This window comes from Pseudophryne corroboree, chromosome 5 (assembly GCF_028390025.1).
Source record: "Pseudophryne corroboree isolate aPseCor3 chromosome 5, aPseCor3.hap2, whole genome shotgun sequence".
Classification (NCBI taxonomy): domain Eukaryota; kingdom Metazoa; phylum Chordata; class Amphibia; order Anura; family Myobatrachidae; genus Pseudophryne; species Pseudophryne corroboree.
The window spans coordinates 44,098,426-44,121,107 of NC_086448.1; the positions used below are offsets into that span (position 1 = coordinate 44,098,426).

General features: G+C 45.4%; 1 protein-coding gene across 4 annotated transcripts in view; it reads right to left on the reverse strand.

The window, feature by feature from the left end:
- KHDRBS3 (KH RNA binding domain containing, signal transduction associated 3) overlaps nt 1–22,682 on the reverse strand; it is a 187,061-nt gene that overhangs the window by 23,527 nt on the left and 140,852 nt on the right. For all 4 annotated transcript variants that reach the window (XR_010177569.1, XM_063921231.1, XM_063921233.1 and 1 more), the window contains 2 exons: nt 21,444–21,526; nt 5,312–5,370 (listed from right to left, as the gene is read on the reverse strand). Coding sequence is in view for 3 of the 4 variants with exons in the window: in XM_063921231.1 (XP_063777301.1) it covers nt 5,312–5,370; nt 21,444–21,526 (142 nt within the window). In the remaining variant the exon portion in view is untranslated. The remainder of the gene's footprint in view (nt 1–5,311; nt 5,371–21,443; nt 21,527–22,682) is intronic.

Below are 22,682 nucleotides of genomic sequence, written 5' to 3' on the forward strand. Positions count from 1 at the left end.
GGAAATAGAGTACCATGAAGTGACTAAAGGTAATATGTTGATATTAACAACCTTCTACAATGTCCCTGCCAAAATGATAAGTGACTCCAATCTATAGAACTCTACAGAGTATCCATTTCCCACTGTGCAGTTTGTTGGTTCCATACTTTTGTGGGGCTCATTCTCCTGACATGGTTTGGGGTCATTCCTTAGAATCAAAGATCAATGCTAATAACTCAGTAATGGTAGAAAGTGATCATCCTAACCTACTGCTTAGCTGATGGAAGAGGTGTCTTCTAGAGTGACAATAAGCCCATCCATAGTGCAAATGTTGTAGCCCAATTTGAGTAGCATAACAATGTCATGATGTTATCAGACACTAGATATGAACCCAACCAATAATCCATGGTATATTCTGGAATGTTGTGTGAAGCAACATTTCCCATCACTATCCATCAGGCATCAGTTGAGTTGAAGTTTTTGACACAGTTTCTGACACTGATAGGCTCAATGTCATTGTGAATGCAGGCAATACTGTCCACATATGGTGTCATAACACAAAATGCTGAGTTGATGTTGAGTATAACTTTGTAACAAAAGATCTTGGGTCAAAAATGTAAAGTGTAGCAAAATACAGAAAAGGCAATACCTATACTCAGTGGTGCACTGGCGAGTGGATACTAATTACCTGGACCTGTTGGAGGGGCCCAGCAAGGCACCAGTCCACCACTAGCCCTGCCCTCCTCCTCCCCTTTACCTGTCAGTGGATTTTGCCTGTCTCTCCAGGGCAACACACACTGCTGTGTTCGCAACAGCAGCAGCAGTCTATAATTGCACTGATCATGCTCCCCCTTGATCTGCTCCTGAGTGAGGGGCACAATGGCGCCCCCTCCCCCTTTCCTAGCCAGGCCTCACACTCTACAGTCCTACTTTTAATATAACCATTTTAAAGAAGTAAAAACCTTGACCCAAGTCACGTTGGGGGTGTAGTGTCCCATGTCTGTATTGGGTGTAATAGATGTATTATGGTCATGTCTATCCTTCAGGTCATGTTGGGGGTGTAGTGTCCTATGTCTGTATAGAGTGTAATAGATGTATTATGGTCATGTCCAGTGGTCAGGTCATATTGGGGGTGTAGTGTCCTGTGTGTGTATAGGGTGTAATAGATGTATTATGGTCATGTCCAGTGGTCAGGTCTTGTTGGGTTGTAGTGTCCTATGTCTGTATAGGGTGTAATAGATGTATTATGGTCATGACCAGCGGTCAGTTCATGTTGGGGGTGTATTGTCCTATGTCTGTATAGAGTGTAATAGATGTATTATGGTCATGGCCAGTGGTCAGGTCATGTTGGGGTGTAGTGTCCTATGTCTGTATAGAGTGTAATAGATGTATTATGGTCATGTCCAGTGGTCAGGTCATATTGGGGGTGTAGTGTCCTGTGTGTGTATAGGGTGTAATAGATGTATTATGGTCATGTCCAGTGGTCTGGTCTTGTTGGGTTGTAGTGTCCTATGTCTGTATAGGGTGTAATAGATGTATTATGGTCATGTCCAGTGGTCAGGTCATGTTGGGGGTGTAGTGCCCTATGTCTGTATAGGGTGTAATAGATGTATTATGGTCATGTCCAGTGGTCAGGTCATGTTGGGGGTGTAGTGTCCTGTGTGTGTATAGGGTGTAATAGATGTATTATGGTCATGTCCAGTGGTCAGGTCATGTTGGGGTGTAGTGTCCTATGTCTGTATAGGGTGTAATAGATGTATTATGGTCATGTCCAGTGGTCAGGTCATGTTGGGGGTGTAGTGTCCTATGTCTGTATTGGGTGTAATAGATGTATTATGATCATGTCCATCCTTCAGGTCATGTTGGGGGTGTAGTGTCCTATGTCTGTATAGGGTGTAATAGATGTATTATGGTCATGTACAGTGGTCAGGTCATGTTGGGGGTGTAGTGTCCTAAGTCTGTATTGGGTGTAATAGATGTATTATGGTCATGGCCAGTGGTCAGGTCATGTTGGAGGTGTAATGTCCTATGTCTGTATAGGGTGTAATAGATGTATTATGGTCATGTACAGTTGCCAGGTCATGTTGGGGGTGTAATGTCCTATGCCTGTATAGGGTGTAATAGATGTATCATGTTCATATTCAGTCATCAGGTCATGTTGGGGGTGTAGTTTCCTATGTCTGTATTGGGTGTAATAGATGTATTATGATCATGCCCAGCGGTCAGGTCATGTTGGGGGTGTATTGTCCTATGTCTGTATAGGGTGTAATATATGTATTATGGTCATATCCAGTGGTCAGGTCATGTTGGGGGTGTAGTGTCCTATGTCTGTATAGGGTGTAATAGATGCATTATGATCATGCCCAGCGGTCAGGTCATGTTGGGGGTGTAGTGTCCTATGTCTGTATAGGGTGTAATAGATGCATTATGATCATGCCCAGCAGTCAGGTCATGTTGGGGGTGTAGTGTCCTATGTCTGTATAGGGTGTAATATATGTATTATGGTCTTGTCCAGTGGTCAGGTCATGTTGGGGGTGTAGTGTCCTATGTCTGTATAGGGTGTAATAGATCCATTATGATCATGCCCAGCGGTCAAGTCATGTTGGGGGTGTAGTGTCCTATGTCTGTATAGGGTGTAATAGATGTATTATGGTCATATCCAGTGGTCAGGTCATGGTGGGGGTGTAGTGTCCTATGTCTGTATAGAGTGTAATAGATGTATTATGGTCATGGTCAGTGGTCAGGTCATGTTGGGGGTGTAGTGTCCTATGTCTGTATAGGGTGTAATAGATGTATTATGGTCATGTCCAGTGGTCAGGTCATGTTGGAGGGTAAAGGGTAACTGTAATAGAGTGTAATAGAATTGTGTTATGATCATTTCCAGTTGTCAGGCTATATTGGGGGTGTAGTGTCCTGCATTTGTATCCTCACATATCTAGCATCTTGATGCCACATAGTGCAAGAAACCTGAAAGCAATAGAATCCCATATTTTTCTTTCAATTGTGCATATTATACACACTGCAGACTCAGTGTAAAAGCCACACTCATTGTACCATAGATGGAAGGCTACAAATTTAGCTGCATGGGAATTGGTTCCACACACATACAAATTCACAGATTAAGCACAACCGAATTTAGCGTGGAGAAAGTGGTGGCTATTTGCATCAGTGCCCTCTATGTACAGATTCAAACTCAGTGACACACAGATGTACAAATGTTGCTCATTACAGTGCTCTGCATACACTTGCAAAACAGTTTTGTTGCTTAGAGTTGATTTATTTCTGCATATAGGATGCACATTTTGAGCGTAATGCCACTCACTGTGGCCAAGCCGCCCAGGACCTGGTGCTCTGTGAAGGGTTATTTAGAGTGAGGTGAGCAACAACATAGGAGGACACATATGTATGTCTATATACAGTGTAATTTAATTGTATACTGTAATGATCAGGTCCAGTGGGCAGGTCATGTAGGGGGTGTGGTGTCCTATGTCTGTATAGGGTGTAATAGATGTATTATGGTCATGGCCAGTGGTCAAGTCATGTTGGGGGTGTAGTGTCCTATGTCTGTATAGGGTGTAATAGATGATTTATGGTCATGGCCAGTGGTCAGGTCATGTTGGGGTGTAGTGTCCTATGTCTGTACAGGGTGTAATAGATGTATTATGGTCATGTCCAGTGGTCAGGTCATGTTGGGGGTGTAGTGTCCTATGTCTGCATAGCGTGTAATAGATGTATTATGGTCATGGCCAGTGGTCAGCTCATGTTGGGGGTGTAGTGTCCTATGTCTGTATAGGGTGTAATAGATGTATTATGGTCATAGCCAGTGGTCGGATCATGTTGGGGTGTAGTGCTGCTGTATAGGGTGTAATAGATGTATCATGGTCATGGCCATTGGTCAGGTCATGTTGGGTGGTTGCTTCTTATGTCTGTATATAGTGTAATAGAATTGTATTATGATCATGTCCAGTGGTCAGGACAAGTTGGGGGGTGTAGTGTCCTATGTCTGTATAGGGTGTAATAGATGTATTATGATCATGTCCAGTGGTCAGGACAAGTTGGGGGTGTAGTTTCCTATGTCTCTATAGAGTGTAAGAGAATTGTATTAAGACCAATGGGGTCATTCCGACCTTATTGCATGCTAGCTATTTTTTGCAGCGCTGTGATCAGGTCAAAACTTGGCAAAACTGTGCATGCGTATGCACTGCAATGTGCAGGCACGTCGTACGGGTACAAAGCGGATCGGTGCTGGGCGTTGGATTTAATGAAGAATACATTCGCACAGCCAATCGCAAGAAGACTGACAGGATGAAGGCATTTATGAGTGTCAACTAACCAATTTCAGGGAGTGGTTGGAAAAACACAGGCGTGTCCAAGCGTTTGTAGGGCGGGCGTCGGACGTCAATTCTGGGACCGGGCAGGCTGAAGTGATCGCAGCGGTTGAGTAAGTTCAGACTTACTCAGAAACTGCACAAACTGTTTTTGTACCGCTCAGCTGCACAAGCGATCGCACACTTGCAAAGCAAAAATACATTCCCCCATAGGCGGCGACTATCTGATCACAGCACTGCAAAAAATTGTGAGCGATCAACTCAGAATGACCCCCAAAGTCCAGTGGTCAAAACAGCAATAGGTACAAAAATGTTTTATAAATTTTTTGGATTTATCTCAGTGCTCGTTATTTTTTTCTCGCAACAGAGCGATTAGTCGCTAATGCGCATGCGCAATGTCCGCAGTGCGACTGCGCCAAGTAAATTTGCTATGCAGTTAGGAATTTTACTCACGGCATTACAAGGTTTTTCTTCGTTCTGGTGATCGGAGAGTGATTGACAGGAAGTGGGTGTTTCTGGGCGGAAACTGGCCGTTTTATGGGAGTGTGTGAAAAAACGCTACCGTTTCTGGGAAAAACGCGGGAGTGGCTGGAGAAACGGAGGAGTGTCTGGGCGAACGCTGGGTGTGTTTGTGACGTCAAACCAGGAACGACAAGCACTGAACTGATCGCAGATGCCGAGTAAGTCTGGAGCTACTCAGAAACTGCTAAGAAGTGTCTATTCGCAATTCTGCTAATCTTTCGTTCGCAATTTTGCTAAGCTAAGATTCACTCCCAGTAGGCGGCGGCTTAGCATGTGCAACTCGGAATGACCCCCTAAGTTTTTGAGACTTCACACAAAAAATGTAAAACCATGTTGTGAAATACAAGTTTGCTTATACACCCAAAGCAATCTGGGACATCAGCCAATAAGCAGAGCTAACACAGACATATCTATATTATTTACACAAGAATGCATGTTTGGAACACCACCAAAATTGTTTACTAAACAAACTGGAGACTTACCGTATGAATCATATGAGTCTTCACCCAGCCCGTGCCCATAATCATAGTAATCTCCCGTGCTGCAAGATAAGAAGGGAACAGTCAAGCCTGGCATTTACCTAATGGGATGTCATCGCAGAGAATAATCCACAAGTGTTTGTATTTTTATTAAAATTACCTTGTAAAATATGTAAGCATCAGCTTAACATATGAAAAATATATATTTTTGCTTCCATTGGGAATAAATTGGTCTTAAAGCCTTCAGATTTCTTACAGGTAATCTATTACACTAGCCAAAGATAAAATAAGCCTTTCAAAGCCTAGAATAGTTGGTAACTTAAAACACAACAGATAACAGGAGCAATGTTGGCTGTAAGGTTCTAGGTTTGTATAAACTTGTTTTAATTTACAGTATATAGGACCAATCCAACACAATAAGGCTACCAAAACTTTTGTTCATACCAACTGGTCTGAGATGTATAAATCTCTCTCTCTCTCTCATTACCCCCCCCCCCCCCCCCGCACCCCTCTCTTTTTCTCTCTCACTCATCCTTCTTTTACTCCCATTCCTCTTTCTCGCTTGCTTTCCCTCATTTCTCCCTTTTTCTCACTCCCCTATCTCCATCTCTCATATCCCTCTCTCTATGTCTCTCTCTCACACACACACACTCATCACCCCTCTCCCACTAATCACCCCCTCTTTATCTCTCTCATTCATAAATTAATTCCCCATCATTCACTCACTCTCTCATTCCCTCTCGTTTATTCCCTCACTTTCTCTTATTCCCTGTGTTTTTTTACTCTTCGTCATCCCACTTTCACTCATTTCCTTTTCTATCTCTCAGCTGCCTTTTCTCATTTTCATTTCTCTCGCTCTTATTTTCCTCTCACATTCTCTATCATTCCCCCATCTCTCTCATCCCATCTCTCTTATGTCCTCTCTCTCATACCCCCTATCCTTCCCTCCCATCCCTCCTCTCCCACTCCCTCATTCCTCTTGTCTTATTCTTACCTCTCTCATTCCTCCTTCTTACATCCTTTTTCTTTCTCTCTCACTCCATGGGGTAAATATAATAGAGTCCAAGTTGCCAGAGGTGCGGGACTTCGGGTGAGAATGCTCATATTTTTAGTGCCAATCATTTAAATGATAGACACATTAAAATTACAGGTGTCCTTGCCTGTGGCATCTCAGACCCTATTACATTTAACTCCCCCCCCCCCCCCCCCCGTCCCCTCCATGGGGTAAATTTACTAAGACGGGAGTTCTATTTAAGATGGGATGTTGCCCATAGCAACCAATCAGATTCCACTTCTCATTTATCTAGCACCTTCTAGAAGATAATACCTGAATTCTGATTGGTTGCTATGGGCAACATCCCATCTTAAATAGAACTCCCATCTTAGTAAATTTACCCCCATGTATCTCATATCTATCTATATAACATAAAAAAATGACGGGCCAGATGTATTAAACCTTGGAAAGTGATTCATAAAGTACTACCCAACCACCTCTAAGCTGTCATTTTTCAAACCCAGCCTATGGCATGGCTTAGTACATCTCCCCCGATATAAAGCAGATTGTGTTCAAAACAAAGGCATCAGACGTTCCTATTCCTCCTGATTCATACAGTAAACAACACTTATGCAACTGGAATCAGAAAATGCAGGCAGCCTATTAAATGGTGACTTGACTACTTGACTTGGTTGCATCATATATATATATATATATATATATATATATATATATATATATATATATGGAAAAAATAGTCTCCATTTAGCTAGTTACTTGCAAATTTACACTGGCCCAGATGTGAGCACAGAAAAAAATCTTCCTACCATTATAGTACATTTATGTTGCTGGTAACTCTTAACGACAGCATAGTTCTTCCCATCATATTTAAAAAAAAAAATATTTTAATAATTGTACAACACCGCATAACAAGTTGACACACAACATACTGAATATGGTTTATCAACTGGAATTTATTATTCATGTTTCGAGAAATATATACAAGATTTCTACAAGTTTTTATTTTTATTTGTTTAGGTGACAGATATATTTTACATGTACAGTATTAGTACAGCTTTAAATCCAATGTCACAGTTTCACTTCCATAAGCGTCTGGTACAGAATTCACAGTGGGTTTAAAAGTAACAAATCTCGATGAGCAAATAAGATCAACAGAAGTGACTGACCATGGGCTGGCTCATTATAGTCCATGTATTATTTTAATCACAACCACAATATTAGGAAGGTATCAAATGGCAGAACAACGAGGGTCCTACACAAGGGTCTGGTATGTTTTACCGGCAGACGGGATGCCGGCTGTCAGTAGACCGGCAGCGGCAATCCATCTACCGGAATCCTGGCAGCAAGGTAGTGAATTATTATAATTATTATTAAACTAGGTGATTCATCGCGCCCTACAGGTGCTCTTCACACCGTCGTAAGGGGCTATGCCGCCGTAATCTTGACAGAAAAGTGAAGGTGTAGAATATGTGTTGTATACTTTGTTGTGGAGGAATGGGAGGTTTGTTCGTGGGTAGATGTAGTATGACAAAAGGGAATGTGATGGTGAATGGGTGAACACTGTCTTCTGTGTAGGAATTTGGTCTAGGGGTGTGGGCTTGGTGAGGTTTTAGGAGGTGTGGTAGTTGGTGGAGTGGGATGTGTGTGCTGTAGGGTGAGTTTGTTGGAAGGTGGCATGGGTGTGTGTTTTATGTTTTGGGTGCTTTGTGTAGGGTATTGCGGTGTGTGGTGTGTGGGTGGGAGTTTGAGGGGGTGGGGGGAGCATGAATTGGCATGTTGGTGCTTGTGTATGTGACGGGTGCATTGTGGGAAAAGTGTTGTGGTGATGGGTTGACAGAATGCGTGGCCTGTATAGGGAGGGAGGTGGGTGTGTAGTAGGAGTAGTGTGTTGTTGCAGGATTGTGGAGGGTGTGGAAGGTAATGTGGGTGTTGGAGTGCAATTGTAGAGGGGTAAGTGGTTGTGTGTGTGTGGGTTACTAAAAAGGGTTGAGTAGTGATGTATGGTGTTTGCGGAATAGCGTGGGGGTGGGTGGCTGCTGCTATACTGGATGTATTGGTCTAGGGGTGAGGGATGGGGGTGGTTACAGGACGTGCAGTGTATGATGGAGTTGTGGTTGTGGGTGGTAGGGGGATGGAGGTGGAGGTGTGCATGGGTGGAGTGTGTTGATATGTGATGAATGGGTGGAGGGTATTTTTTTTTTGGGGGGTAGGGGTGTGTGCAGGGAAGGTGTGGGCATTAATTGAAGGTAGAGGCAATTGTATTTGTGGGGGGGTGGGGGGTGAATGCCAACCCCCCCTCCACCAACTTCCACATGCAGACACTGATGGGCCAGACACCCCCCACCCCGACTGCTGCATAAGTGAGCAGCATACACTTGCCACCCTAACCCCATAGCACCAAAGCCACCTGGGTCACAATCCCAGCAACACCTCCCACATCCACCCGTGGTAGGGCGACGTACCGGTGGTGGGTAGACAGCAGTACCCACAGTACCCCTCCGGTCATCCGTACAAAGCCACAATGTAGCACACCCACCTTCCCCACCTTGGCGGCACAGACAGGCGCAAGCAAAAACGCTGCAAACCCCCCACCATGTGTTGGCTTGCAGGTGCGCGGTGGACTCACAGTGTCGACAACAGGGGCGCCACACTGACGGTTCCTGGGCTCCCCACTACCCCACCACAAACTGTCATACAGGCAACTCTGTCCGACACTGTATCGGGAGCCCCCTTCAGCGCAACGGCGGGACCCAGTGCACTTCCACAGCACCGTCAGCCGCACGTGTGTGGTTGCGGGTGACAGGCCTGTTGGCAGTCCTGGCCCCAGCGGTAGTTGTAAAAAGAAATGGCTCCCCTCTCAGCAGTATCCATCTGCACCCCCAGGCAACAACTAAACAGGCACACAATAATAGATGGGCACCCCCCCCCCACAATATCAGCCATCCTCCTCCCCCAATATCAGGCCCCCCCCCCCCATAATATAAGCCACCCCCCTCCCCCCCTTCCCCCAAAATATCAGCCATTCCCTTCTCTTCTCCCCCCTCCCCCCAATATCAGCCATCCTGCCAAGGTGGTGAGGAGGGGGGGGGGGGGCGCTGCTGCAGGCTCGTAAGCGAGAGATCTTATTGTGTGGCTGAGTAGTTGGTGGCTGGGTGGGGGTGCGGGTGGATGGTGGTGGGAGGGGAGGGGGTTGGTTGAAATTTGCGCTGGGGGATCCGGGAGTGGGGAGAGCCCTGTCGTCCGCACCCAGACAGTTGCGGGTGATGGGCGTGTGGAAGTGCAAAGGGAGCGGGCGTTGTAGTGAGGGAGGCTGGCGGTAGACTCTCGGCCAGCTGCTTGACATAGTTTGTGCTGCGGTAGTGGGGAGGGGGGGAGCGGTCTGTGCGGGCGGTGCGTGGACGGCGTTTTGCCGTGAGTGTGTGTCCAGGGGGCGGCTTTAATCTGACGGATGATAGGGAGGGTTAGCGGCGTCCTCGGTTGCGGCTGTATGTTCGCCCGTGGTGGGGAAGGTGTGTGCAGCTGAGGGGAGGGGTGGTGTGGGGTGCGCCTGGCTTGGTGCCCATGCTAATCTGACGGATGGTAGGGAGGGTTAACGGCAGCCTCGGTTGCGGCTGTATGTCCCGCCGTGGTGTGGAAGGTGTGTGCAGATGAGGGGAGGGGTTGTGTGGGGTGCGCCTGCCTGGGTGGCCAAATCTTACCTGGCAGTGTGGGCCGTCTGTGCACTGGGAATGGTGGGTGCAATCTCTGGCTGGTGCTCCTTTCTGCTAGTGGTGTGCTGACACTGGGACAGGCCAGGAGCTGCTAAGTCCGCCCAGGTCTGTGACTCCACCCAGCGTTAGAAATGCAGGCACAGAGTCACAGGGCTAATATATAGGAGATTTTATGTATAAGGCACCACAAGTGTTTTGCAGCGCCGCACAAAGGGCATACAATAGAACAGTACAGGGAGACAGAACATAACATTACAGTAAAAAATAAAAAATCCAGTACAGGTAACAAAGAGAACCACAATTCTCAATACACAATACAGCTTATATGCAAGTAGGGAGTGAGTAATCAGCGTACTACTAGGGGTTGGTGGCCATAGATAGAGATAAACCTTTAACAGCAGAAGAATATTGGGGTATAGATGGTTATATTTCCACTCGGTTGGTGGCATGGACCCACTAATCAAATGGGTATATCCTGCATTTGTCGGGATTCCGGCATCAGCCTCCTGAACGCCAGGATCCCTACAGCTGGTATATTAACTGCATCCCCTACACTTTACTGGGGAACTTAGAGCAATGTCTTCTTCCCGCTGACAACCAGAAATGTGCAGGGTCTATTGCAGGGGTGGGCAATTATTTCAGCTGGGGGGCCACTTAACACATTCCAGCGAATATTCGGGGCCGCACGCAAAATATCCCCTCTCTCCCTGAGCACAGTTACAAGCTATTCTCCCTACCTCCCTGGGCACAGTTGGCAGCTCCCCTTCCCCCAATACTGGGCAGAGCTAGCACCCTTGTCCCCCCTTGCTAGGCAGGTTCTATCAAACACTGGGGGAAGGGGGTGGTAGAAGGTGTGTAACACACACACACAGGGGTAGGAGGGTACTGGGACACACACCAGGGGTGAGGGGGGTAGTAGGGGGGTGACACACACACACAGAGGTATTTGGTACAGTGGGTCACACACTGTGGGTGGGTACAGGGCTCCCATGGTGCTCACCTCTCTCTGCACAAATCCACTGAGCTGCAGGGCGTCAAATGTGGGACCCAGGTACAGGCCAGGGGGATCCAGGCTGGTCACTCAACAAGTGCTGTGCAGCCCATGGAGCCGTGCCACCAGTATTTTGGGTGTGGGGCCGGAAATGTGACTGGGAGGCAAAGGTATGCTTCCTTCTCCCTGGAGGAGAGAGGGTGTGGGGGATGCTGCCGCTGTTCCTCCATGATGCTCCAACTGCAGGCGGTGGAGCCAGCCGAGGTGGTTAGGCAGGGAGCAGGAGACAGCCAGGTCTCCAGCTGCCCAGATGATCCGCTGCCCACTGCACAGATCTACACTCTGCCTCTGCTTTGGCTCTGCCCCCGCACCGCCCAGTGCCTGACGTCGGAAAGGGTCAGCAGCCCCTGTGATGTGACCGGTCTTTCCTCAGCGGTGCCGCATCTTGGAGCTGCTGCAGCTCAATGACAAGATGCTCAGCCAGTCGGGCCACTTGTCATTGCGCACTGGTGAGGGACAGCGCACCAGGCAGGATCAGTTCACGGGCCGCATCTGGCCCGTGGGCAGCATGTTCCCTACCCCTGGTCTATTGTTTTGTTAATTCATAGTTTTGCAAACTCCACCTTTAGAGTTCAGGTTTTAAGGCTGTCCAAGCTTGAGTCCAGATGGTTAAATCAAATGACAGCGGTACAAATTAAGTCACTTGTGCTCACGCATGTCTATAATGAAAAACCTGGACTGTAATAGCAGAGTTTGGAAAAATCTGAGAAAATTGATGGTAGGGGTGATGTATGCAAACACTATGGTGGGGATTCAAGTGAGGGAAAAGTGTGCAAAATGCAGCCCTTCTTGCACCATTTGCCTGGTTGATTCGTACCCCAATTCACTCAAAAGTACCCGCCACCCTATGGGGTAGTGAACCCTTTTGATGAGATCCCACTGCCATAAAGCGCAATGGCTGCTGCGCATATTCAGCTGGGCGGACATATTCACCCTCAATTGAATCCACCCCTATATTTTCAAGTGGATGGCACTAATTCCCCCAAAAATAATTAAATTGATTAAAGCCAGCAAAATCCAGTAGATTCGGAAATCTTTAATGTCAACCAACCTTTTATCTGATATTCAGATCAAAAGACGTTCAATCACTTCTTGTGAAACTCTTCATTAGAAAGCGTTTCACAGTTAAATAGGTAGCAAATGATTTTAATTTCTAGATTACTGTAGCTGCCCTTTCAAGTGGGTCATAGTGGGTCGTGAAGTATCTAACTGATCAAAAGTACTATATGCTTATTAAACAGATCTATCCAGTACATGCTGAACTATATATCTGGACCACTTACTTTATCTTCACTTGCCAATTAAAGTCTGTATCTGCATACATTGTGTTGCCTTACAAAGCAGTTGGGATGACCGTAAAGCACAAGACGATTTACTGAACTGTATTTTATATAAAATCTTATAAATGAAATAATATGAATATTTTCCATGCAGATTGAAGAGGTCCAGCTGCTAAGTTCTATAAGGGTGAAGAATTTAAGAGAAACAAAAAGTATCTCTTAGAAATAACAAGTATAAACTAGTGAGCGGTTTTCTACCTGCATTAGCAGACCGAATAACAGATTGCAATAAATCGAATGTAAAAGGGCAAAATAAAGATGGAAGATAATTGGTAAACAAGTAAAAACAATTAACATTTTTTTTACACGTGTAAAATGTTTAGGTTAAAAAATAAAAATACTTTCCTAGCAGTGCCGCACAATTTCTCAAAGGACCGGTAAAGCTTGTATACAAAGTATTTAATTGGATTTGGCTCATTTATGTAATTACAACCACGTAAGTGGGCAATGCAAGGAAAATCTATTGTAAGCTATTAGAATTTGATCTACGCTGGATAAACTTGAGGAGACTGTATTATAATCTCACACCATCTACATACAGGCTAAAAACTGGTACAATATCCAAATGGTTAATGCAACGAGCGATCTTGTTACGGACACATTTTATTCTTACAACCTTGTAGCATAACCTATATCCTGCTTCTGACAGGACTCTTGCCTTGACATGTTAAAGCGACAGCATCTGTCTGGGCAAAGAATGGACGATTATAAGTATCTCTGTAGACATTTTACTGCTATTAAGCAGATGGCAATGCCAAATCCAAATGATCTATGCAGATCTCTAGTGGGTTTCATATTTGGATAGCAATTTTTCTAAATATCCAAGATAAATCTTCTGGAGAACATAAAATGTTAAGTAGACAAACACTTCTGCTGAGCTCCATAAGGCTTGGATAAAACAGGACATAAATCAATCAGAAGTGACCGTACGGAATACTCTGCGGATAATGTCCTGCCTAAAATATAGATGTCAGATCAGATGTTAAAGTGCTCACTGTTACAGATACAGATGTTAAAGTGCTTAGTCCCAGCTAAATAAGAAATGGGGAACCCAGCGGATACAGAGATAGTGGAATTGTGCATTTAGCTACAGTTCAGGGGCATATCTACCCACTGGCCAGGATGGCACTCGCCATGGGAGACAGCCAAGAAGGGGGCGCCACCCGGCAGTGCCACCCTCGGCCAATGGGTGGAATCACTTAGTAGTGGCATCGTCTGGGCTGGAGGATCTCACAGTAGGCAGGAACAGGTGCCGGTGTTTGGCACAGCAATGCACTAGTGAAGGACGTGAACGTAAACTACAGTTCCCAGCAACCCTGGCTGTCGGGAGCTCCTGGCAGCAAGGGTTGCTGGGAGCTGTAGTTTACTTTCACTTTCTTCATGTAGTGAGGTGCGGTGCCAAAGTGTGGTGCTCCTGCCTGATGTGCAATCCTCCATTCAAGGCGATGCCCAGCTCATCACACTAGGTACTGCAACATATTAATTGATATGTGCTTTGAGGGGGGAGGACTATATGCAGGGAGGGGGGAGACAATATACTCGGAGGGGGGAGACTATGTACTGGGAGGGGACTATATGCAGGGAGGGGGAAGACTATGTACTGGGAGAGGAGAGGACTATATGCAGGGGGGAAGACTATGTACTGGGAGGGGAGAGGACTATATGCAGGGGGGCTGTGTGCTGGGAGGGGAGAGGACTATATGCAAAAGGGAGAGACTCTGTGCTGTGAGGGGAGAGGACTATATGCAGGGAGGAGGGAGACTGTGCTGTGAGGGGAGAGGACAATATGCAGGGAGGAGGGAGACTGTGCTGGGAGGGGAGAGGACTATATGCAGGGGGGGACTCTGTGCTGGGAGGGGAGAGGACTATATGCAGGGAGGAGGGAGACTGTGCTGGGAGGGGAGAGGACTATATGCAGGGGGGGACTCTGTGCTGGGATGGGAGAGGACTATATGCAGGGGGGGACTCTGTGCTGGGAGGGGAGAGGACTATATGCAGGGAGACCATGGCTGTGTGCAGGGAGGAGGAGACCATGGCTATGCACAAGGAGGGGGAGACCATGGCAATGTGCAGGGAGGGGGGGACCATGGCTATGTGCTGGGAGGGGGATGGAGACTATGGCTATGTGTTGGGAGCGGGATGAAGACTACTTCTATGTGCTGAGAGGGGGTGGGGACTACAGCTATGTGCTGGGAGCAGGATGGAAACTACGGCTATGTGCTGGGAGCAGGATGGAGACTACGGCTATGTGCTGGGATGGGGTGGGGACTACAGCTATGTGCTGGGGACAGGTGGTTATCTACCAGGATGGCACTCACCAGGTGCACTGCCAAGGAGGGGGCGCTGCCTGGTGGTGCCACCCTTGGCCAGGGAATAGAATCACTTAGTAGTGGCTGTGCCTGGGCTGGTGGATCGTACAGCAGCCAAGAGATGGCACCGGTGTTCGGCAACACAGTGAAGAAACTCCAAATAAACTACTAGAATGCTATTCTTAATATATCACTACATCACCACTACTAGGTAGTGCGCATAGATACCTTTTAACTGCCATTAATATTTGATTACACCCCTTGACTGCGGGTGGCACCGGTGGGCAGTGCCCCTCATTGGCCGAGCCAGGCACTGCTGATTTCTCCACAGTGTGACTAGGATTTCTGTGTGGGCATGATGTGTATGGGGCACTAGTGTGTGACATACTGTGTATAAGGGGTACTACTGTGTAACATAATTTGAATTGGGAGTACTATAGTGTGGTCATGCCCCTTTCCCACAAGATCATGCCCCTTTTTTGCACATGCACCTTCCCTATTTCAAATATGAGAAAGGTGCCAATCCCTTACTTTGCCAGGGGTGCCTGGTCCCCTAGATACACCTCTGCTACAGTTGTAGTGTAAGGGGCTAATAAAGGAATGTTGGTGCCTTAATCATTTTACTTGTAATAAAGTGCAATATGACACTGTGGGAAAGACACCAAGTGCAGAGTACAGAACTGTCATATGACTCAGCTGTGATTGGGGACTATTAGATAGCGAGACATTCATTTCATACAGCCCAAAGGCATTCTGAAATATACAGCACACATGTAAAACACAAATACATGGCATGGAAGGATCACTAGAAATAAACTGTGCTTTAATATAAAATATATATGCATAGAGAGAGATAGAAGTGATAGCTATACGAGATCCATAAGTGACAATGGGGTAAATGTATTATAGCGGCACGGATCATGCCACTATATCATTTCCTGCTTCACCTCATTACCGAGATGAAGCAGGAAGGGACATTGGCCCTCATTCCGAGTTGTTCGCTCATTTTTCATCGCATCGCAGCGATTTTCCGCAAACTGCGCATACGCAATGTTCGCACTGCGACTGCGCCAAGTAAATTTGCTAAGAAGTTAGGTATTTTACTCACGGCATTACGAGGTTTTTTCTTCGTTCTGGTGATCGTTGTGTAATTGACAGGAAGTGGGTGTTTCTGGGCGGAAACTGGCCGTTTTATGGGTGTGTGTGAAAAAATGCTGCCGTTTCTGGGAAAAACGCGGGAGTGGCTGGAGAAACGGGGGAGTGTCTGGGCGAACGCTGGGTGTGTTTGTGACGTCAAACCAGGAACGACAAGCACTGAACTGACCGCACTGGAAGAGTAAGTCTCGAGCTACTCAGAAACTGCAAAGTAAAATCATTTCGCAATATTGCGAATACATCGTTCGCAATTCAGCTAAGCTAAGATTCACTCCCAGAGGGCGGCGGCTTAGCGTGTGCATTGCTGCGAAAAGCGGCTAGCGAGCGAACAACTCGGAATGAGGGCCATTGACAAGATGTACTAACATCTTGTCTGCCGAAGCGGGTTAGTGAAAGCTCCCCGCTCTGGCGATGTATCCTGAGCACACAGTGCTTCAGCTCAGTGCTGAAGCACTGTGTCTCCCTGTCCTGGCCGGCTCCAGTGCGCCTGCACGGGATTTTGCTATTCACGCAAGATCCCCTGCACACTCCGGAGTCAGCACCCGCCACAGCCAGGGACAGCTCTGTCCCTTCTGTGGTGAATGGGTATTACGAAATCGACAGCTGCAGGTGTCGGAATGGTCATCATACATTGCCCACGCTTATCGGCCCACATAGCGCCCTTGTCACTTTGCCTGCACCGTTGCCTTCATACATGGGGGAGAAGCGGTATAGCACATATAACGTGTACTGATACCTCTTCTCCCCCATAATGACGGGTAATACATTTACCCAAATGGGTGCAGGTGTATGCAGGGGACTGGCTTGCAATTGCAGGCAGTGGAAGTAAGATGCTCCCACTGACTACAAAGCGCCAGTTTAAGGTTTAGAGATAAATGTGCTTTTGGTCCCTCATTCGCTGTTATATAAGGTTCTGTGTAAACATTAATTGAATTAGAAATTAAAATAATGGAAAAACAGCAGCGCCCGTGGGATCAAGATAAAGTGTTAAATAACAAATTAGTGGATAACACGAGAGCCGTAAATACAAGTCAATGGGTTTAATATAAAAAAAACTGTATAGGTAAAAATAGCATAAAATTACATAAACACAAATATATTAATTGCACACCTATAGTGCGATAGTCCCCTTGTCATACAGTGTGAGATACTAATTGAGTTGCACTGAAAGTCCTGCTCTAATAAATTTTGTAAATGCTTGACTGAGGATTAATTCCAAGTAAGATGCTCCCACTGACCTGTATGGCGAGGAGGAGCCAGCGGCATACTACAAGTACAGGCAGTGGAATGGTATGTTCCCGCTGCCCGTAGTTTCAAGTAGTTTTCTATGGTGGCATTTGCTGGTGTGTGCGTACGCATGCACCAGCGAATAATAGCAGAACAAAGGAAAAGCATCGGTGCGTGTTACCATGATGCAGACGCACTGCGAGAATGCCATGCTGCCTTTTACAGCAAGGATGTGTGAGGACACACCTGTAGGTGCTAGTAATTTTCTGAAATAGACAAGTACAGATTTGTCCTGATACAATTTGTCTCAATATGCCATACAGCGCGAGGCACAAGAGGTGTTTTTCTGGAAATGTTGCACCTTATTCACATCGCAGATACAGTGAAACATCACTCACATAACAGAGATGCCAAACCTGAAGTGAATCACCCATATGACCACAGTCTACATTGTTTCACCACTTTACTGTATGCAGTCTACTGTACCTAATGAGTGCTTTTTTCATTTTTTTAAATGCTACTGGGTACTTTCTATTGGTAGAATGTGGAGATAAACATGTCTTTATTTAGAGATAGGAAAAACAAGACTATAAAATACACAATCATTACTCAATTTTCCACAACTAGAAAAACAGATCTTATGCCAATATTCCTAAATGTTTTTGGTATGATATACCAATGGACCATCAGAATACTGACAGCCCACCAGAAAGTACCCTAACCCTCGTTTGCTCCCTACCCTAACCCTCCCTTGTGAAAGCATAGCCCTAACCCTCCCCAGTAGTACCTAACCGTAACCCTCCCAGGTGGTGTCTAACCCTAACACTCCCCGGTAGTGCCTATCCCCAACCCTCCCTTTCCTGATGCCTAAACCTAACCCTCCCCACTTGGTGCCTAACCCTAAAATCCCCTAGTAAGTGCCTAACCCTATCCCCCCGTCCCGCTACCTAACCATCCTCTTATCATTCCTACACCCTAACCCTCCTTATAATGCCTAAACCTAACCTTCCTCCCCCAATGGCAGGACACAAGCGTGCCCCCCTAAATGATCATTCAGGATTCCAGGGTCCGGTATTTTGATGACAGGATCGCGAGCACCATTGGGATTTTGATGTTGGCTTATGCCACCGTTTGGGATTCCGGTGTCGGTATTAGAACCGCTGGGATCCCGTCCTGTGGCATTTTAAACTACATCCCTCATAAATATGTGTACTTATTAATTATATCAGAGATCCTCAAATGCAGTCCTCAAGGCACCCCAACTGTCCAGATTTTAAGTATATCCATACTTGGCCACAGGTGACTTAATTACAGTAGCACCTTAGTCAATTTGATTTAACCACCTGTGCTGAGCCATAGATATACCTAAACCTGGTCTGTTGGGTTGCCTTGAGGACAACAATTGAGAACCTCTGAATTAAGGGGGTCATTCCGAGTTGATCGCTCGCTACCGTTTTTCGCAGCATAGCGATCAGGCTAAAAATCGGCTATTCTGCGCATGCATATGGGCCGCAGGGCGCACGTGCCAAGTAATTTCACACAAAACTAAGCAATTTTACACAGGGGTGAGCGACGTTTTTCATTCGCTCTGCTGATCGGTGAGTGATTGACAGGAAGTGGGTGTTTCTGGGCAGAAACTGACCGTTTTCCGGGAATGTGCTAAAAAACGCAGGCGTGTCAGGCTAAAACGCAGGAGTGGCTGGAGAAACGGGGGAGTGGCTGGCCGAACGCAGGGCGTGTTTTTGATGTCAAACCAGGAACTAAACAGTCTGCAGTGACCGCAATCTAGGAGTAGGTCTGGAGCTACTCAGACACTGCAGGAAAAGATTTTTGAGCAATTCTGCTAATCTTTCGTTTGCACTTCTGCTAAGCTAAGTTACACTCCCAGAGGGCGGGGGCTTAGCATTTGCACTGCTGCTAAAAGCAGCTAGCGTGCGATCAACTCGGAATGAGGGCCTATATCCTTTACTAATAAATAAGTCATAAATTTTTTTTAAAGATTATGTTTTGAGAGATACCATAATCTATGGGGAGTTTTTTCTCCCATTAATCACATGCAGTTCATCAATGCACAATCTTGCCATTTACATACACATGGTGCAGATGGATAGGGGCGGATGTTCTTATATAGGAATAGTACAGAAAGGTGATGTTGGAATAATCGAGAACACATGGAGACTGTCAACCAGTCCCAAATACATTTAGGGAAACCTTATTATTTATGGGTGGGCAGGGCAGGTGCAAACCCACTAATAACAATGACTGTAGTCAGCAATAGTGACCCCCGTGCTATTCTTTAATGTGGAATGTTAATGTTCTTTGAGAACTGTCGTAGGGGCTCAATTTGGAGAGACTGAGGGGAGAACCATAATAAACAGTAACATTTTTGTTTTTTAAACAAAAGGTAAAACCAACCTGGTTTTGCTTTTTTTTTATAAAAAAATTGCAGCTTTAAACATCACAAAAACATCACCAAATATTCTGCTATTTTGACAAATCACTGTTCATTACATTTCACTTTGACCCTTAATGGGCATAGTTTTGCATTACATCTTGTATGGAAATCCTAGTTAGGTCACATACGTTTCCAGAAAGTTAATCTACTGTATTATTAATATATTTTCCATCTATTGAAAATCTCAGCCTTGCTCTAAAAATCTTGACCTCATTCAATGCGGTCATTTCATTCATGAGCGATGCATGGGCAATGTGCCGTCTGCACAAAACCCATACATACAAATGTGTCCTCTTACATCTAGCCCCCCTGCATGATAAACAGCTCCTCTAGTCACGCCATGCCGTGACTTGGTAGCGCCGAGCGTCTTTACGTGCAACTTTTTAAATTAAACTGTGTCTTATTTGCAAAATGATGCGAATAGGACGCACAAGCAGCTAATGCTGATTAAAATGATACACTCAATGCCTATATTCTGTGTGGTATCCGTTCACATGGTCGACCATGTTATGGTCGACAGTCATTAGGTTGACCACTATTGGTCGACATTGACATGGTCGACATGGACACATGGCCGACACATGAAAATGGTCGACACATGAAAGGTCGACACATGAAAAGGTCGACATGAGTTTTTTAACTTTTTTTTCTTTTGGGGAACTTTTCCATACTTTACGATCCACATGGACTACGATTGGAACGGTAAAGTGTGCAGAGCGAAGCGGTAGCAGAGCGAAGGCACCATGCAGGGGGTGCGGTGCACTAATTGGGGTTCCCAGTCACTTTACGCAAAAAACGACACCAAAAAAAGTAAAAAAACTAATGTCGACCTTTTCATGTTGACCTTTCATGTGTCGACCATTTTCATGTGTCGACCATGTGTCCATGTCGACCATGTCAATGTCGACCAATAGTGGTCGACCTAATGACTGTCGACCATAACATGGTCGACCATTCATACCGGAACCATTCTGTGTGCAACTGCGACCATATCTGTATACAAAATGGTACAATAGAAAACACTGTAATGTACCAGTCCGTATGCAGCTACAGCTGCAGACACACAGTGAATATAGGACTGCCGCATATCATTTTAATCAGTGGAGTCTGCTTGTGCGTCCTATTTGCATAGTGAAGTGAATAAGACCCATTTTCTGCAAAAAAGAAACCTGATCCTAACGGGGTTGGACATGACCTGTCAGCTTACTCATGGGAGGCATCCTCCGCTGCGTGGCGTTTTGTGGCAAGATGTACGTGGACACATCTGTACAGTAACCTCAATTCTCGCATTTTTAACGTGCACCTCGATGAGACTGCAAACTAAAATGCATTATATAGGGACAAATAACGGGAAATTTAAGGGCAATGTAGACTGTTGTCACAAATACTGTCATATTGCCAACATCGTCTACGAACTAATCCATAAAAATCTCAATTTCTCAAAAAAATCTCAATCTTCCTGTAAACATAATAATGTTTCTAACGTCAATCTCAAATCTATCCGCTAATCACACGTATGTATAGTGAACCAGAATATGTTCTGTGATCATTTTTTCTTGAAGCCAGCATGAGCCACAGCTAATAAGAATGATGTAACAGTGTAGCACTAGAATAGTAAGGTGAGAATGTGTTTTCTTTACGCTCAACAGTTTTTTTTTCTTGCTCCAATAAATGTCACAGTTCAATTGCTAAGAAATGTCCCAAGAGCTCCAGAAGCTATATGGGGAACTGCTCGGAAAGCAGGTTGGAATATGTTCTCATTATGCTAATGATCCTGTATGCTAGCAAAGAAACAGTTATTGAAAACAAATACATCCATACTTAAAACTGCACCGTCAACAGGAACAAAATGTGCCAGTCCAGCACGTCTTACCTCTGTACTTGTGAATTATAGTTGTTATCGTAAGAATCATAACTTTGTTCATCATATGCTGTTCCGTAGCCATCATCATAATCCTACGGCAAAAAAAAAATGTAACAACAGATTTAGTCATTAACCCATGATTAAAGAGTATATAAAAACTGCTGCCCACTCTGCTCAATATGGATGAGTTACATAAAACCGTTTATATAAAGTAGTATTTCTATTTCCTCCATTTACATTGAACAAATCTCTGTACACATAATTATTATCATTATTATTATTAACCTTTATTTGTTGATCGTACAGTCTAAGAGCAAGATGTACTAAGCCTTGAAAAGTGATAAAGTAGAGAGTGATAAACTACCAACCAACCAGCTCCTGTCATTTTTTCAAACTGGGCCTATGACACGGCAGTTGGGAGCTGGTTGGTTGGCACTTTATCACTTTTCAAGGCTTAGTACATCTGTTCCTAAAGTCTTTACCACAGAAACACACACAGCTTATATTTTGTGAAAGGGGACCGACTATGGGAAGACCACCGAAACAGCCCTACCTCGTTTTAAGCATTATTAGATATACTGTATAGAAACCTCACTGTGATATTTATTTCCTTCTCATGTACTATAGTTTTGAACAATCCTTTTTACTTTTGTACTTATTCGCCTACATTTTTTGAACTCCTCTCCTCAAATGGCCACTGAGGATGCACAATTCATGGTAACACTCACCCAATCCTCCCAATCTACTAGGAAGTGGGTCAGAATGTGGGAGATCCATCCACAGTTTTTAGGGTTTGGGGTCTACCTGAAGAAGCAAGAGCTTCCTGTAGTGCTATTTCTAGGGACAGCCGTGCCATTAAACATGGTGAATGGCATGCGGCCATTGTGGCAGGCCGCATAGAATACTGTAAAAACATCTCTCCCAGCCGCCGTCTGAGAGAGGACAGTTTTGAAGGATGTTAAAGAGGACGGTGGCCATTGTGGGAGGGACATTTAATTGATGGAGCCTGGAAGAAGGCGGCACAACTGCCAGGAATGTGGCAGCGGCAATGGCAGCGGAAACATCATGCGGTCTGTGGTATATTCATACAGGGGCACCATCATGAAACAATGACTGTCAATGAGCAAGTACAGTGCCAATTACAATTTTAAGGGGCATTATTACTAAGTGATGCATGGTGCAAAGGTAGTGTCGGACTGAGGCATGAAGGGCCCACCGGGGGAATGCAGTTATAGGGGCCTATACTTA